The sequence below is a fragment of the Pseudonaja textilis genome, chromosome 2 (genome assembly GCF_049901715.1).
Source record: "Pseudonaja textilis isolate UNSWEBS1 chromosome 2, rPseTex1.2, whole genome shotgun sequence".
NCBI lineage: Eukaryota > Metazoa > Chordata > Lepidosauria > Squamata > Elapidae > Pseudonaja > Pseudonaja textilis.
Window position 1 is genome coordinate 228190967 of NC_141991.1, and position 18827 is coordinate 228209793.

The 18827-nt window shown below is 37.4% G+C and overlaps 1 protein-coding gene across 1 annotated transcript in view; it reads left to right on the top strand.

Moving 5' to 3' along the window:
* Window positions 1-5876: 5876 nt before the first annotated feature.
* LOC113444939 (interleukin-6 receptor subunit beta-like) overlaps window positions 5877-18827 on the top strand; it is a 31962-nt gene continuing 19011 nt past the window's right edge. Inside the window, exons 1-4 of the mRNA XM_026713895.2 lie at window positions 5877-5931; window positions 9489-9600; window positions 16565-16728; window positions 18258-18397. Of these exons, the coding sequence (XP_026569680.2) occupies window positions 5877-5931; window positions 9489-9600; window positions 16565-16728; window positions 18258-18397 (471 nt within the window). The remainder of the gene's footprint in view (window positions 5932-9488; window positions 9601-16564; window positions 16729-18257; window positions 18398-18827) is intronic.

The following is an 18827-nucleotide window of genomic DNA, read 5'->3' on the forward strand; positions in this document are numbered from 1 at the left end:
TCCTGTTTAGGTAGGATGTGTATAACTGTGGGTAAGATTAGTTCAGAACAGCCAACCTGTCCTACTACTGTATTCATGAATATTTTTGAACATATATATGTATATTAATGAAACATTATAGTAAAGGTTAAAAAGAATGTACTTATAATTTAAATGTACGGTTTAAAAAGTCACACAGTAGTTACAGAAACCAAAATAAAAACATAAAAATCAATACAGTACTTGCAGATGTCCTATTTAAGCACTATTTAATTACATCAAATTTTTGCTCTAACGTAATAATGAAATTATTTTTTTATCCGTTTTCCTCTGATGAATCTTCGTTTTCTTCAGTTTGCACTCACAAAGATTAGCATTGTGCTTGCTTCAATTGTGCATAAACTACCCTCACATTAACTGACTTTAGATTGCATTAAATGTGGCCTGGTATGAATTTACAATTTGCACTATCTAATATTGCATTATTCAAAGTTGCACTAATTGCAACCTAACTTTCATCCAGCCCATTATTCAACCCATTATTTAACTTTCAAAGATAACAGATGCTTCCTTGGAATAAGCTAATAAGAAATAATGTTCCAATATGGCAGTAGAGCATGAAACAAATATCTGTATTTACTTATGTCTGGTGCCTATCAGAGTGGTGGAGAAAAGGCCAGACATTAGAAGCAGGTAAATAAGATTACCAATCTAAGCAGAGAGCTCCCTGGGTTATGAAATAGTGCAGGTTTTCTCTTGACTTTACATTTATTTTCTCCATAGCCTTATTTACCTAGTTATTATGCAAAGGGGGGAGACTACATGGTAACACCTGACAAATCAACAAAGTAAAGCAATAAGGAAAGAAGTGGAAATTGTAGTGACTGTATATATGAGTGTCAGAAATTTGTTTGTTTATATTACTTTGTAGATGCCAGACAAGAACAAAGAACACGTAGGATGGTAAACCTTTGAGCAGAACACAGCACCTCTCTGATTTTGGATATTGTAAATGAGGAACTTGCTTCCTCGCTGGTATTTTAGATAGTAGTTCTGGATAGTGATTTACAACTGTGGAGTTCAGAGCTGCATTCTTTGAAGTTTCATGTTGGTTTGAAAGGAAATTGGAGATCATGCTACTTATGTGGAATTGATAATTTTTTTTAATCTGGGCACTATCCTAATATGTGGGCCAAAACTTCAACAAGTTAGTTGGGAACAAAAGTCACACCTTGGGAAGGCCGTTAGGTTAGGAAAGGCTCAAGATCAAAAGTCTGCCAAAACTATGACATTATTTTTCAACCTGTTATAAAACTGTTGTAATAGTTCAACATACTGAAACGAGTGATAGTTGCCTAATGTTTCTTTTTCTCCCAAAGGTGAATTAAGGAAGCTTTTATTCTTTTTGTCCATTGCTTGGTTCACAGTGGGTAAGTTTTTATTCATTTAAAATCTTTTTCACACAAGAAAGCTTAGACTGAGTTATCACTTAACTATGTTGAATAATAATTAAGGAACAAAAAGGTTTGGCTCAAAGCTGGGTATTCAGTAACAGATCTTGTTTTTGTGGAGCAGCTGTAAGAAAATGTATACTGTAAACATCTTTCCAACTCTTTTCCCAGCAAAATAAATCAGTGTGACTACTTGTTTTATTTTACTTTTTTAAATTCTGACTTTTCTCAGTAGGCTGTAGTCAATAGGATACATATAGCAATTACATTAATAAATATTAGAAAATAATGAAAATATTAGCCACAATATGTTTTTTGAGATAACTAGTTGTCTGGTCCTAAAGAAGTTAGGGGTTCAATACAAATAACCTAAAGGTGGCTGGTAGGATAAAAGATAGATGGAAGATAGAATTCTTTATTGGCCAAGTGTGATTGGACACATAAGGAATTTGTCTTGGTGCAAAAACTCTCAGTATACCTAAAAGAAAGGATACATTCATCAAGAGTCAAGAATCATAAGGTACAACACTTAATGATAGTCATAGGGTACAATAAGCAATCAAATCATAATAGGAAAGAGTCAATATAAATCGTAAGGATACAAGCAACAAAGTTACAGTCATACAGTCAGGTGATGAGGAGTAATGAGAAGATTAACAGCAATAGTAATGCAGACTTCGTAAATAGTTAAACAGTGTTGAGGCAATTATTTGTTTAGCAGAGTGATGGCTTTCGGGGGAAGACTTTTTCTTGTGTCTAATTGTTCTGATGTGCAGAGCTCCATAGCGTTGTTTTGAGGGAAGGAGTTGAAGCAGTTTATGTCTGGGATGTGAGGGATCTGTAAATATTTTCACAGCCCTCTTTTTGACTCGTGCAGTATACAGGTCCTCGACTGAAGGCAGGTTGGTAGTAATTGCAGTCCTAATTATCCTCTGAAGTCTGTGTCTGTCCTGTTGGTATGCAGAACCAAACCAGACAGTTATAGAGGTGCAGATGATAGCCACAATAATTCCTCTAGGATAATTGATAGAGCCCTCATTTTGCAGGACATGATGGTTTCAGTCTTCCTGTGAATAATTCTCAATTTCATTAAGCAAGCTGTAAGTCCTAGTTGGCTCATGGGACAAGTTATTGTCCATTCTTCAGATTTAATCTGCTTTAGATATTCCAATCTCCAAGCTTTTTTTCTAGTGATTAATTGACTCATACTCTCTAAAGATTAGGCATGAGTGCCTTCTAGTGGCTGCTGGTTATTTCCAACTTATTTCTTTTTATTTTCTCCACAGTCCCTGCCTTTCAATGCTTTTTACGCAAAAAAGGTAAATGCCAACCCTATCACTTAGATCATTTTCTTGCTAAAGTTTCTCCCACTGGTCTCCTAGCATTGGAGCTGAGACTGTTATGTATGTGAGCCCTTGTGCCACTGAAAATATTTGTGTGACGAAGAGATACTTTTCCTCTGCCTGACTTTAATCTGAATTGATCGAAATCATACTTCCCAAATTAATTAAGAAATAAAAAGGCAAGTCTTTGTATTCATTATTTAAATGTGGGAGGCTGCACCTGGATTCAAATGTTCTGTAAAAAAAATGTGGATTAAACAAAATGGTGCATTTATTCAAGTAAATAATACACAGTATGAAAATGTTTATATCTTGAGACATTTCTCACCAATTGTATATATTAGAACAAATGAGAACAAAATGCACAACAATTATGAAACATATAAAAATGAAGAAAAAAAACAGGAGCAAACTGTTGAAATGGGATGGAACAAATCTGAGCTGGCTATATATATATATATATATATATATATATATATATATATATATATATATATATATATATATATATATATGTTTTCTGAGGTTCTCATGGTATTTATATGTGGATCTTTGGTTGTTCGGTTTTTCCGCGTAAGATTCGAACTAGAAGCCAAACAGCAAGATCACAACTCACCAGCTCAAATCCCCAGCAACTAAGACTAACCGGAGCACAGCCAAGCCCCCACCTGAACAGAACACGCCTCCAACCAATCAGAACACGGCTAACCCCCAACCAATCAGAACACAACCAAACCCCCTACCAATGAGAACACACCCCACCCAATCAGAACACAGCCAAGCCCCACCCAATCAAGTCCCACCCCACTGGCAGTTAAAAGGAGGAAGCAGCTGCAATCTCACATTACTCTGAAAAGCACAGAGCCGGAGACAGAAGCCTGAAGATGATGAATGAGACTTCATCGAAAGCGTTGCCTAGATACTTGAATCTTACGCGGGAAAAACCCGAACAACCAAAGATCCATATATATATATATATATATATATATATATATATATATATATATATATATATATATATATATATATATATACAGTATAATGAAGATTAAAAGAGTCAGATTTAATTCTTTATAAATTGAATCCCAGAACATCTTACTGTCCTTATGAAAAACTATATACAGTTAAAGACGCCATAGTATGGACAGGCATGGAAAAACAGACTGTATCCAGATTAACAAAGGAGACATGGTATAGGGTCTCTCCTTATACATTCATCTATATGCCAAATCGATCTATTTATCATTCTATGGAAGTGGACTGCAAGAAGATTAGTGTGGCTTTATAATTAGAGAAGAATCAGTAAAAAGCTATGATATGCTGATGATCTTTCAAAGAATCTGCAAGCTCTTGTGATAAAAATCAAGGAACACAATGAACAAATGAGACTTTTTTAAATATAAAGAAACCAAACTAATGACAACAGGTACATCAACCAGCCTTAGAATTGATTATGAAAATACTATGTGATAGCTTCAACCTTTAAGATCAAATAGAAAAGCAGGCAAAAAAAATTACCACAGATTACTATCTGATAAAGTAGCAATTAAGCCCTTGGACAAGACGTTCAGATCCTCTGATTTGTCTACACCAGGGGTGTCACACCCGTATTGTCAAATCGTCGTCACATGACATATTGTGGTTTTTTTTTTTTTCCCCTTCACTAAAATGGGGGTGGAGGTGGCCAGCGTGTGTCGCATCCGGACCATTGGCCACAAGTTTGACACCTCTGGTTTTTACCTACAAAGATCAGAATTGTGCAAGCAATAGACTGCTCTGTGGCACTTTATGGAAGTAAAAGCTAGACTTTGAAGAAGCAGAACAAAAAGTATGGATGCTTTTGAAATGTGCTGGAGGAGGCTCCTGGGAATACAGAGGACAACAAACAAAGGTATCCCTGAACAAATCAACCCAGAGTTCTTATTCAAGTCACAAAGTTCAAATTATCCAATTTCAGACACACTGTGCAAAGATCTGTTTCTCTAAAAAGGACTCTAATGCTGAGAAAGGTAAAAGGAAAGAAAATGACAGGTAGATGTACTTAATTACAGTAAGTCAGGGGTGCACTGTTCAAAGGGCAGAAAACTTTAGGCAAAGAACCAATTATCATGGAGCAGATCTGTTTGTGGGATTGCTTAAAATTAACAAATTAATGGCACATAACCAAGAGTGAGAAAGTGAGCAATATGAAAACAAGTGAAGGAAAGCATTCATAATTTTAAAAGGTTAGAAATATGCCATCAATTTTTCATATCCATATTTTTTTTCCTGTTGTCTGATAGTTGATTCCGGTTGCGACTATTCTTTGTGCAAATTACAACCAGGTGAGTATTTTTGCTTATCAGTATCTGCATATGACCCAGTCCCATGTGCCAATACAACAGATAATCAGAGTTGGAAGGGATCTTGTAGATCATTTAGTCCAACCCCCGCCCAAGCGGGAGACCCTATATCATTTCTAACAAATGGCAGTCCAATCTCTTCTTGAAAGTCTCAAGTGATGATACTCCCACAACTTCCAGGGGCAGGCTGTTCCATTGGTTGATGGTTCTCACTGTCAGAAAGTTTCTCCTTATTTCCAGGTTAAATCTCTCCTTGTTCAGTTTCCATTCATTATTCTTTGTTTGGCCTATAGGCACTTTAGAAAATAGCTTGACCCCTTCCTTTCTGTGGCAGCCCCTCAAATATTGGAAGACTGCTATCATGTCTCCCCTGATCCTTCTCTTTATTAGACTAGCCAAGCCCAGTTCCTGCAACCGTTCTTCATATGTTTTAGTCTCCAGTCCCCTAATCATCCTGGTTGCTCTTCTCTGTACTTTTTCTAGAGTCTCAACATCTTTTTTATAATGTGGTGAACAAAACTGGATGCAGTATCTAGGCATGCGTATGCTTCCCGTTTTGTCCTTAATTACAATTTCAGGTGCAGATTGGCTTCTATAAAACCTTGAAACTTCTCTCCAATTGACTTTATCCACCCCTAAAAGATCTCATGACGGGTGGGGAGGGGGTGTAATTGATTAAAGAACACCACCTTTTTGGATCCAAGAAGGATGCCTTTTCTGTCATGGCACCTGCCTTCTGGAACACTTCATGCAAATTCAGGATGGCCCTGACCCGCTTTAAGATCTGGCTGTTTGCCCATGCACCCAGGTCAGGAAGTAAATGAAATCCAGGAGGTTTGTTGTTGCTTTGAGGATTTTACTCTTCGCTGCTTCTTTTGTTTGCTTCTTTGGGTTATGTCTTGTGTGTTTTCTGGTTATTTATATTACTAGTTTTAAAATTTGAAACTTTGTTTGCTGCCCAGAGTTGCTTTGTCAAGACGAACAGCCATAAAATTGAATAAAGTAAATAAATAAAATTCTTTGGATACCAGACACTACTAAATTCCACACAACACTCCAATATAGAAGTTATTCCAGAGCATTATGGGAATGCAACATGGCAGTTCCCTGGTTCTAATGATATAAATACAAGTTCTCCTGGATAAATGAATTGGGAGAAACACACTAATATGGAACACAGTTTATCAGAAATACAGGTCAAATGTTCTCACCGCTTAAGTAAGAATCTGTGAAGTAGTTGTTTCACCTGCCAGCCATACAAAAAATATTTGGTCTTTCTATTTATTACCAAAATAGAAAAAGACCAGCAGCTATATGCAGATCATTTTGGAACACACTGGGTTAATAGGCAATTAATTTGCAGGAAGTACAAGTCTTGTGGTTTTGTAGTAGAAAATAACAAAGATTAAAATCTCTGGTCCTTTCGCACTATATTCATGTACTGCATCTTTTAATAAATAGGTGTGAAGCAGTTCTCAGAAGTCACCCTCTACTTCAATTTTTAAAATTCTGCAAAGCAATGGCTGATAGTGTAATGCTAAATTCTGCAGTTTTATTTGGAAATAAAAAATTACTATGATCTCAAGTATCAAAAAAGCAATAAGTCCATATACATAACATCATCTCAACTTATACAATCACAGAGCAGGATACTTCCACAGCAATAACTTTTTCATTTTCCAAACCTTTATGAAACAATATGAAGTATGTTTATTTCCACCACTGTCAGGGTTCCAAGTAACATACCCATAGCAAACAAAGCTCTGAGGCAGGTAGATTCCTCAAAGAATATGTTTATTGTATATGTCATATTGGCACAGGCTGGTGAAAACTGACTCTGAACATTCCTATGGTTTTCACTTCATTAAAAGTAAAAGTTTGTCACTTCCCCAAAACAACCAGTCCCGTGGTCCAATCAGGATACAGTCCAGTTTCTACATGACATCAGTCCGCTCCTTCTGGACATCTGCAGGAATGTCCTTGGTTCCCAAGAGAAAGTATTTTGTTTTGACTATAATACCCCAACTATCTCTATTCCCCCAGGCCCTAGCCCTCAGTTCCAATGTGTCAGCATTAAAGTCTCAAAATGGCCTCAGTCAGGCCAGCTTTAGGCTCGACACCAGCACTGAAACACAGAAAACATATAAAGAATATTCTGGCTAATTGAGGAATTTAAAACATCTAAATACTGTCCCACCCCCCCTAAACTATGCCTGATCCTAGTTGCAAAATGTATATGATGGCCTATCAGTAAACTTTCCTAGTACTTGTTATCTTCTTTTGCAAGAGATCGTTATAATCTGCATATATGGTCTTAGGAAAGATATCAGAAATCACTATTGGAAAAGGAAAAAAGAACATCTTCTTTAAACTTGGGAATTGGGAACTAGGGAATTGGAAATTGATGTAAAAGTGTCACCAATGGGAAAATGGCTTGCCCTTAAGCATCATGAGCTGAAAAAATTTGAATTTTTGAATTTCTTCAAAAAATTCAAAATTTCCAACTGTTGCCCAGCTACATCAGATGCCCCAGTTGCACTCTGCCTTAGATGCATGGGGGTGGAGGAGATGTGTGTGGGAGCTTCATACAGTCACTCTTGCCCTGGTCATAGCTTGACTAAGCAACACTCTGTCTGAAATTGCCCTTGAAGACCACCCAGAGCTGGTCCATCCGGATGTGCTCAGTGATGGACATATCTTGATCCTTTGATTCATAAGCTGAGCTGGTTGGCCTGGATCCTTGAGGGACCACCTGTCTCCCATAGCATCTGCCTGTTTGGTTCAATATGACAGGATTGGCATGCTCAAGTTAAACATCAATTAAACAGTGCCATCTGTTGGCATTCTGAAACCTCCTCTTCTCCATAGCAACACATGTCCTCTGGAATGAAGTTCTCCCCAAACTCAAGCAAGTCCTACCCTATAGTATTTTTAAGGGTCCTTTGGAGGAGACAGCTGATGACTCTTTTCCCCATTCTATTCCCCTCTGTTTTCTTTGCCATCGTTCTTTTGTTATGTGCTGTTTTGCGGGGAGGGGTTGTATTTTAATTTTAAATGTCTTAAAACATTGTAAACCATCCAGAGCATCCAAGAGTTAATCAGCATATATGGAAATAATGGGAGGAGGAGGAGGAGGAGGAGGAGGAGGAGGAGGAGGAGGAGGAGGAGGAGGAGGAGGAGGAGGAGGAGGAGGAGGAGAAAGTAGTAGCAGTAGTGGTGGTGGTGGTGCTTTTGTTGTGGTTTCAAATGCACCATACTGCAGTCATATATAAACCAACTTTAAAATATTCAACACCATCTGATTTAGATGGTCATCCACGTGGGGCAAGTACAAAACATGTCACAAAACTGTGGTCCAAATCCACCCCTTGCCTACTTAGACATAATATCATAATGTAAAAATGGAAGGATGAAGCTGGTATGGTCATTTCACAGTGCAAATTTCATTATTTGGGTTTTATTTGGCTATCAGTCTAACATTGATCCTGATATGTTGCAAAGTCCTTGTGTATATGAACTCATAATCTGAAACTAATGCAAACTGTTAATATTATGTAAGTAAAATAGGGGGGAAATTAGCAAAATAATCTCCCCCCAAATTAAAATAATATTTCCATCTTATATCTGTTATGAAAGGTTAAAAATAAAGTGCCATATTGTATGGAACATATATGGTGGATAACTGTAATAACATTTTTCCAAACTATAATTAAAGGGAAAATCAATAGTTAAGCCCTGTTTATGCTACACAAACATAAGTACATTAATAATTTATTATACAGTGTTGGAAGAATTATCCTTCTGGGTTCAGTTCAAGTGGGAAAAAGACGCTGGAAACATGGAGGCTGTTTGGACAAGACCACATAGCTTGAAGCTGCAAAGGAGGAAGGGGCTGAGATGCTGAAAGTGCCTGGTTTTATACCTTCTGTTGGGATTTGAATTTGAGCTTGTATTCTGATTAGTTGTCAAGACTCCCATGGGGCCATGCAGGGGCAACTCTATAGTCTGTCCTGAGTCCCAGGCTTGGTTGAGCCTTGCTGGATGATGATGTAATGAAAAGGGCTTTGGGCAATTCCTATAGCTGTACCTGGAGATCTTTGTTATATAAAATATTCTGACCCAGGACTTAATGGCCCACCCATTAACAAAGGTGGGAGTGAGCTTCTGCTTCTGAGGTGAGTTTCTGCTCTTTTTAGGGGAAATATTCTGCCTTTTTAATATTTCCTAGGATATTTCATTTTTCTAAGAGAGGGGTGGGTGCTAACTTCCTACAACAGAAAAACCAGAAGTCCTGGAATGGTTCTAATAAAGTTTGTTCATTTCTTTTGAGTTAGTCACAGTAAGCAAAATTGCTTTCTTTGTTTCTTTAACAGATTGGCAGGATGATATGACTTACTACTATGAGGACTATTCTGGACTCCATCTTTTTTGGTCACCGCTTTCTCACATATCCAATCCGTTTGCATATACAGTATTTTTAAAATGGTAAGGTGGTCAAAGACTGGGAGGGGGGAATTAGAAAATAGAAGTGGCTATTTCTAGCTTATTGAACAAAATACAGCTCAAGAGCTAAATCCATATAAAATTGTTTGCTGATTAATGGTATAATTAGTGAGTCATACTGAAAAAATTCATTGTCATTCGAATTCATACAATGCAAAAAAGAATAGAAATACTGCTGCTTTGATATACATGTCTTTATCGTTATAAGTTGAAGTTCTATCTCTCTGTAATTTTATTTAAAATGTGCTTAAGATCAGAGGTCCCCAACTCCTGGGCCGCAGCCAACTACCAGATCTTGAGTCCTTCAGAACCAGGCTGCGGAAATGACAGGCGACCACGTGTGCATGTGGATATCTCCATTTGTGTGAGTGACAGCCAGGTGTGCATGTGCTCATCCAAAAGGAGCTGTGTTCATGCATGCCCACTGCTCGCGCAAATGGAGCTGCATGCGCATGCACATTTAGCCATGTCTCAGATGGAACCATTCTCTCTCCTGCCCCCACAGCCCCCTGACAGTCCTCAAAGCTGGAAAGATTGAGGAAGTCTGCTTTAGATTGTACTGTACTCCTATTCAGGTACTTTAGGAGAGAGGTGAGGTGGTGCTGAGCTATGATATCACAAGTGGTCCAAAAATGAATATAACATTTTACTTCTTGCGTAGTTTCTTCTCGCACTCTGTTATTAAATGTATGAGGCAATAAAAAGTAAAATTTAGCTAAAATTGAGGAACAATACAAGAGGACTTGTGGATTTTTAATCTGAGCACTAATGTATCCTGGGAAATCCTGGGAAACAGGGGAAAGAGTCACAGCCTAGACCAGGGGTCGCCAACCTTTTGGACCTCAGAGACCACCAGAGTCATAATTTTAAATCCTGCGGACCACTAATATGAATTTTAACTGACAGTGGCTTGCTGATATTTTCCCAGGGTCTCTGCAGAAAGCAGCAGAGACCCTGGGAAAATCCCCCAAAAGGCTGCAGGAAAATTCCCATCCCCGTTTTTCTACTAATCGATCATTTATTTATTTATTTATTTGGGATCACAGGATACCAGGATCTTCAAAAGTAAGAGATGTTTTCCGATAAAGTTAATATATTGTAAATGGCAGGATCGGACTTTCATTCCCCAATCAATATAATGTGTCGGGATTCACTTCAGGAAATAAACCGGTCGACTCTTTGAAACCCAACAGGCGGCCCCCTCTACCATTGTTTTTTCTGTAACAGAAAGGTTATTATTAGTTACATGTATACATCGTACTTCATCCCTCCCACCCAGCTTGGTTGGTTTTTTTATATGGAACTGTCGTCTCAAATGAGACACCAATATATCTGTATATGATATCCATGATGCATCTGCTAATGGGTAACCTGTCCACCGGACTAAATATTGCAATACTCCAAGTCTACGACGTGAATCAAGTATTTCTCGATATACTCATATAACTTGAAATGGTCCAATGTATTTTGGACCTAGTTTTTTACTAGTTAAACCGAGGTATAGGTATTTAGTCGATAGATATACCCAATCTCCAATATTATATTGTGTTTGTGCTGATCTTTTTTATCTGCTTGGACTTTTTACATTTCCTGCACTTTTTTCAAAGCGAGACGAACTGAGTTCCATTGCTTACGTATTTTATCTGCCTGGGTATTTGTAGTCTCTATATTGAGTTCTTGTTCATTATAGGGCTATTCGGGTATGGGTACAAATTCCATACCACTTACTATTTGGAAAGGGGAATGAGCAGTACTGCTATGTACCATATTGTTATATGCTATTTCAGCATACGGTATCAGATCTGCCCAATCACTTTGTTGATAGTTAACGTAACAACGAAGATATTGTTCAATGGTGGCGTTTGCTCTTTCAGCCACTCCATTGGTAGCTGGGTGATATGCTGTACTTAGTCCTTATGTTGAACCAATCAAATGAATAAACTCCCGCCAGAATTTTGAGGTGAACTGTACTCCCCTATCGGACATTATTTTTCAAGATACCCCATGTAAGCGATATATATGTTTTATAAATAATTCTGCTAATTTTTTAGCAGATGTTATTCCTTTACATGGGACAAAATGAGCTTATTTGGAGAACAGATCAATAACCATCCATATCACTGTGTAGCCATGGCTATCCGGTAGATCAACTACAAAGTCCATTCCAATGTCTTGCCAAGGTTTCTTTGGTTCAGAGACTGTTTGTAATAATCCTGCTGGCTTTCCAATTTTATTTTTATTTATTATACATACAGGACAGCATTTCACATAATTCTCTATATGTGATCTCATGCCTGGCCACCAAAACTTTGCTAAATGTAACATTTTTAGGAACCCATAATGTCCTGCCTGTTTAACATCATAACATTTTTTAATACTATTGATCTTAATGTGTTCGGTACATATTTTAGTTCCCCACCAAGCGATCCCATCTTTCATTTCTATTTGATTTTTATTACTTATTAACCATTCATCTTCTGCTAATATTGTAGGTAAGTCGGTTATAAGTATTGTGGATCGTAAAGATTCTATTCTATTAGTAGTTGGTATCAATGGTTGGATTGTATTCTCTCGTACATTATTATACTGAGGAAGCCTTGACAAAGCATCTGCCATAAATTTTTTCCCTGATGGGACGTATTTTAGCGTGAAGTTAAACCTTTCAAAAAAGATTGCCCAGCAAACTTGCTTTGGCGACAACCTTCATGGATTTTGGAGTGCTTCTAAATTTTTATGATCGGTCCACACTTCAAATGGTTGTGAACTTCCTTCTAGTAAATGTTTCCAGTTCAGTAATGACCAGTGGACCACAAAGGCTTCCTTCTTCCAAATCGCCCGATTTCATTCAGCTGGACTAAATTTCCTAGATGTTTACGCACATGGTTGTAAATTACCTTCTATATTTCTTTGCAATAAAACAGCTCCTACCGCTTCATCGCTGGCATCTGTTTGAATGATAAATGGTAGAGTTGTATCTGGGTGTTTCAATACTGGCTCTTTTGCAAACAGATTTTTTAGGTTATCAAATGCAGTTTGACATTGGTCAGTCCACTTTAGCCCACTTGGTTTTGGATTTTCAATACCAATGGATTTAGTTCATAATAAATCTGTTAGTGGTATAGCGACATCAGCAAAACATGGAATAAATTGTCTGTAAAAGTTTGCAAATCCCAAGAAACTTTGCAGTTGTTTCCTGGTTTTTGGAGCTTCCCATTTTAATATCGCTTCCACTTTTTGGGGGTCCATTTCCACTCCTCGTTCTGAAATACGATACCCCAAATAATCTAATTGTTTAGTGTGAAATTCACATTTTGATAATTTTACATAAAGTTGGGCATCCAATAATTTTTAAGTACCTGTCTGACTAATTTAATATGTTCTTGCTTAGAATTAGAATAAATTAAAATATCACCCAAATAAACTAAAACATCTTTATACAAATGTTCACGTAACACTTCATTTATCAATTGCATGAATACTGCTGGAGCTCCTTGCAATCCAAATGGCATAACGTTATAGTAGTAACTACCAAGAGGGCAATTAAACATGGTTTTCCATTCATCCCCTTCTTGAATTCTTACTCTATAATAGGCTTCTCTTAAGTCTAGTTTCGTGAATATATGTCCTTTGGCTAGTGTGGCTAGTAAGTCCTTCATTAATGGCAATGGATACAATGGTTCTAAACAGATGGCATTCAACCCTCAATAATCCACACATAAATGCAACCCTCCATCATTTTTTTCCCGGAATAACACGGGCGCTGCCATATGGGATTTTCCTGGAGTTATAAAACCTCTTTTTAAATTTTTATCTATGTATTTTCTCATTTCCTCCAATTCCTTTTGGGTCATTGAGTACATTCGTGGTTTGGGTAATGCAACTCCTGGGATCAATTCAATGCCACAATCCATAGGTCGATGGGGTGGTAAACAATCAGTGCCATCTTCCTTGAATACATCTGCTAAGTCTTCATACTCAATTGGATAGGTTTTTTTTGGTAAGTGTTCCCTCTGCCTATATTCTTTCCTCTTTCCCTCTCTTAAGCCAGGGTCTGGGTCACTTAATTGCACCTTAGTTGTTTTAGGTTTTACTACAGGTGGTACTGTCAATGGCACATCCTCTCTCTCCATTTCCCCCATCTGTTTTCCATTGCCCTCTCCACCATTATCTTCAGCCACTTCTATGCCTTCCTCCACTGTCCATTCGGGATCTATGCCCTCTGCCATTATCCACAGTGAAGTAGGTTTGTTTGTTTGAGAATAAAGGTGAGCGCTGACTTTCTGTAAGCCTTCATTTATACATGTAGGAATGCTAGCAATAAACTATATTACTCACAGGATTCGTTGTGAATAGGTACATTTATTTTCGCTTGTTTTCCTTCAAACACGGCAACAACGGATATACTGGATAAAGTCAGTGCTGAGATCATTCATCTCTCAGTGCAATTTATCATGCAGCCCCACTTTATGCAGCTAACCAACATCCAACTTCCCCATTAGTCCTATACACCTCCACCCCGCAATTCTAAATGCAACTAATTACCAAACAGAATGTGGTTTCAATTCCTAGGTTGTGCCGTAACTTCCCCAATGATTGTTTGTGTTTTGTTTTGGGTAATGAGAGGAGTTGGAGTGATAAACCTTCTCCCACCCCATCCTTGTCGCATGTTCGTGCTGATATGAGATAAGTCGAACCGGGATGGGATCTTCAAAAGTAAGAGACGTTTTCCGATCAAGTTGATATATTGTAAATGGCAGGATCGGACTTTCATTCCCCAATCAATATAATGTGTTGGGACTCACTTCAGGAGATAAACTGGTTGACTCTTTGAAGCCTGACATGGGCAGCATAAAATTTAATGAATAAGAAATATAACCTTAAAATAAAGATAAAGCTAGTATAGTATTCATCATTGTGCTTCTTGTCTGGACTACATCAAAGGACTAACATATCCCCAAATGTACACAATCTATCTAAGTAATTCATATAAATGTTCAGTATGCCAGCCTTGGCAAGTCACTCACTGAAGATGGCATAGGCAGATAGTTCTAATTATACAGGGAAAGAGAATGAAGTTCACAGTTTAAAATTCTGATTTTTGTCGATGAAATCCTGTAAGAACTTAATGTAGAAATATGCTACATTTATGAATTAGGTTCTTTCTCAGGTTAAGGATTATTTCATTATTTTTTTACTGCCTAACTGTTAAGCAAAACAACTCCTTTTTCCCTCTTTCTTTTAAATTACTCTCGGTAATGATAAATTATGGATCTGAAGTCAAGAAGAAAGAGAAAACAAGAAGCACTTTCTTCCCCTTTCAGAATTTATTTCTGCTCAGCGAGAGAAATGGTAGAGAAAGAAACTCATTCCCCTGATGTATAGTCTTCTAGAGTCACTGAATTAATGCGGATAAAAGCATGAATGGGAGAAAGGAAATACTACACTTTAGAGATGAAGCAGAGATCTGATTGTCTAGATCAAAAATGGCAGAATTAAAACCTTATTGATTGGCTCACATCTTCTTACATTAGAGTCCTTTGGATATTTGAAGTATCATCTCTCCATATGATCTTCTGTTCTCCAAACTAAGTACTTTGTTATTTTTAACTATTCCTTGTTCATTTTTCATTTCTCATTTTCTCAAAATTTTTCATTTTTCATTTCAGACCCTCCTTAAAGAACTGGTATAGGAAATCTCAAATGAAGTATTTCTGACCATTTAAATAGTGCTCAATAAATCTTTCAGTTAATTTGTTGTGTGTTGTTTCTTGAAGTAATTGGCCATTAGAAAGACAAGTTGAGTTGATGTTCTACAAGATGTGGATAATCATAGTTGCATGATTTTATTATTTATCAATTTATCAAATTTGTATGTTGCCCAACTCTCAATGACTCTGTGGGGTTTAGAATAACCACCCAAAATGAAATTACAACAAAACCAATTTTTTAAAAAGGAAAAACTTTTAAAAGTGGGAAAACTGACAAGAGTAGATCAAAACAAAGCAAATGGTTTCTCTCTCCCTTGTCAAAATCCCTAGGGAAGATCTGATTTGGATCATGCAGAATCATATCAGACCTTAAAACAATTGGTCAGTCTTCAGCCTTTCCTTATTTAGCTACCACACTCAGTTGTTTATTCAGTTCTTTGCCACAGCTGAAGGGTTTTAATACAATTTTTCATCAGAGAGTTTGTCCTTCTGCCTTATTACATAAAATAGATTTTCCTGTGGTTCTTGCTAAGACAGACAAATCTATCTAATTTCCATTTCAAGCCCTGCAGACAACTCTCTCCATTACTGCTTCTCCTATATGGTGAAGTGACAAGATTAGGCACAAAGGATACCAATGTCATTTCAAGTAATTTGTGGTGGAATGTAGCCTGGGTTCCCAGAAAGGTAGGGCTGCATTCCAGAGGGCAAAGGATTTTAGATTGGTTGGTAAAAAAAAAGTTAAGAAAGCTTCTGCCCAGAAATTCTTAGTGTATAATCTAAGGCCCTGATGGGGGTGCTGGAGAAGGTTGGTAGAGTGACAGAGAAGGTTTCATCTCCATATCACTCATGCTCTTGGTTCTTAGTTTTCATTGAATTCTTGTTGATTTTAATCTGTTTATATTATTTTATTACATAGTGAGATATATATTAGATAGTAAGATAGGCAACATATAAATTTAATAAATAAGTGAAGCAACTCTTATGTTGCAATTATACATAAACCAAAAAAATGTAATATCATAAAGCAATTCTATGAACAAATGAAATAAACTTCAAGGACTCCTGATGTTTGAAGTCCAAAATACTACTAAGTTGAAACTTCAATATCTAGGTAACATGCCACCAAAATGGGATTTAGGGAGAGGGAAAAGTTGCTGAAACTATCTACATGGAGAAGGTGTAACATGTGCAGTAATGGCCAATCTGTTTTCATCTTGTTTTCTCTTTACCTACAGGAATCACAACTGTTGTGAGAAGTTAGAAAATGTTTCATCTCCTATCAATAGAGCCCGGGCATACATGCATACAGGCTTACATGTGACTATATGGATAACCGCTAATTATTCACATGAAAGCTGTGTGACAACAAAGAACATTTCAATCATGCCTAGAGAAATAGGTTAGGCACGTTTACTCACTGTTTACTCATTTTTAAATCTTTAATTATCATTGAAATAGTCATTTCCTAGTTATATATTTAACCAGGCACTAAAATGCCATTTGGCTGGAAAGAACATGTTTGCATCATAATGTGATAAGCCAGTGATGGGTAGAAGTTAAAGATCTGAACTATAATTGCAAAGGACCAAATTCATGTCTGCCATCAGCTATGGAAATTGAGTTGGTGTCCTAATCTCCAGAGCAATTGTTCACCTCAGCCTCCTTCAAATTAGAGGAGGAAATACCCATCATGCCACCTTTTAGTCTATTTGGAAAAGGAGAATAAAAATATATCAAATAACAGCAATATATGAGGTTTTGTGGTGTAGTCTCAGGATGTTACAACACAGCCAATGACCCAGGAGATTCCAGCACAAGACCTAGGATGTCACAACAATAGAACTCAGAAGGTCATCACACAGCCCATGACCCAAGTCATTACAACCCAGGGGATTACAGCACAAGACCCAGGATGTCAAAACAATAGAACTCAGAAGGTCATCACACAGCCCATTACCCAGGTCGTTACAACACAGGAGGCTGATAGACACACAGCCAATACCTCAGCCACACCTGTTCTTATGAAAAAGCCAGCCAATCTGCAAACATCAACTTCATCAACCAATCAAGAAATGACAACACAACCAACCTCCCCACCAGTATTTATAGAGAGACGGAAGCTCAGATCACGGTTTGCTCACACAAGCACGAAGCCGAAAGCACCAGCCTGAGGAGGGCGAGTGGGACCTCGTTGAAACTTCACCAAGATACCCTCAATCTTAAACGGGAAAAGAACACGCCAAGACCTGCATACCTGTACCCGTGAAAATCTACGAAAACATTATATATATATAACTTGAAAAAAATAGTTGATGTTGATGAATGAATACTTATTTATCTCTTATATGTACTAAATGTTTTAATGCCAATTTGAAATTATATGCTGCAAGGCATCATAATGAACTTGCTTCTATCACTGGGAAGGCCTCTTTCCTCTATCATCTTCATCAGTGGTGTCAAACTCGCTGCCCACAGGCCAGATGTATCACACATTGGCCATGCCCACTCCCACAGGGGAAAGAGTCTCAATACATCACATGACAACAATGTGATGCCACAAGTTTGGCACCCCTGATCTTCATAATTAAAAAGGAAGGCTTCTTTTAATGATCCTTTATCCTGGTGATTTTGTAGATACATCTATGTAGTTTTCTTGAGAACAATATGGAAGTGGTATTTTGCTGACTTCTTCTAGAATGTTGGGGAGGGAAGGTTAACTTCTCAACCTAGCCTATACTTTCTGATGGTCTCCCATCAAAGTCACTAAGTGCTTTCAGCCTTCTTTAGTTTTTTTAGATCAAAGTGAGTTGGATATTCCTACCTGCTTAGTGATACCTTACTACCCACCTTTTGGAATATTTCCTTTGACTAGAGAAGGTGTTTTGGAGCTTGTATAAATCAATGATTTTTGCATTTCTTATATTCTAGAAAAATGCCCTTCACCAGTCAACGTAAACACACAACAATTATTCAATAAGCTAATAATAACGTGGGAGTCACCACAAAATATATTACAGTATGAATTGCAATACAAGGACGTAATGCAAAGAACCTCATCCTGGATACCGGTATGTATTTTCAGTAGATATGAGACAGAAGAAATGTTCTCATTGTCAAAAAATATCTAGATATCCTCCATGTGTTCTTTTTATGGGAGTTTTGGCAAAAGCCAGTTCACTGAATTTTAATTCTACAGTTCTTTGCTTCTTTCTCTAGCTTGTTAAAAGAGTTTCTACACCTCATATTTCAAAGGAGGCTGTTTGATATCTGATTAGGGATACCTAAGTAAAGAGCTATTTTCTCTCATTCTGAATCAGATCTGCCAACTTTTGCTGCTAACAACAGCATCAATAATTTGACAACAGAGCAATATGCTGAGTGAGATTTTTGTATCCATAGCAAAGGGGATGCTTGTATCTGACTTCCTGTTCTAAGGCCTTGAGATGCTGACTAAGGACTACAGCCTAAATGGACACTTCTATAAACAATTATTAGCCC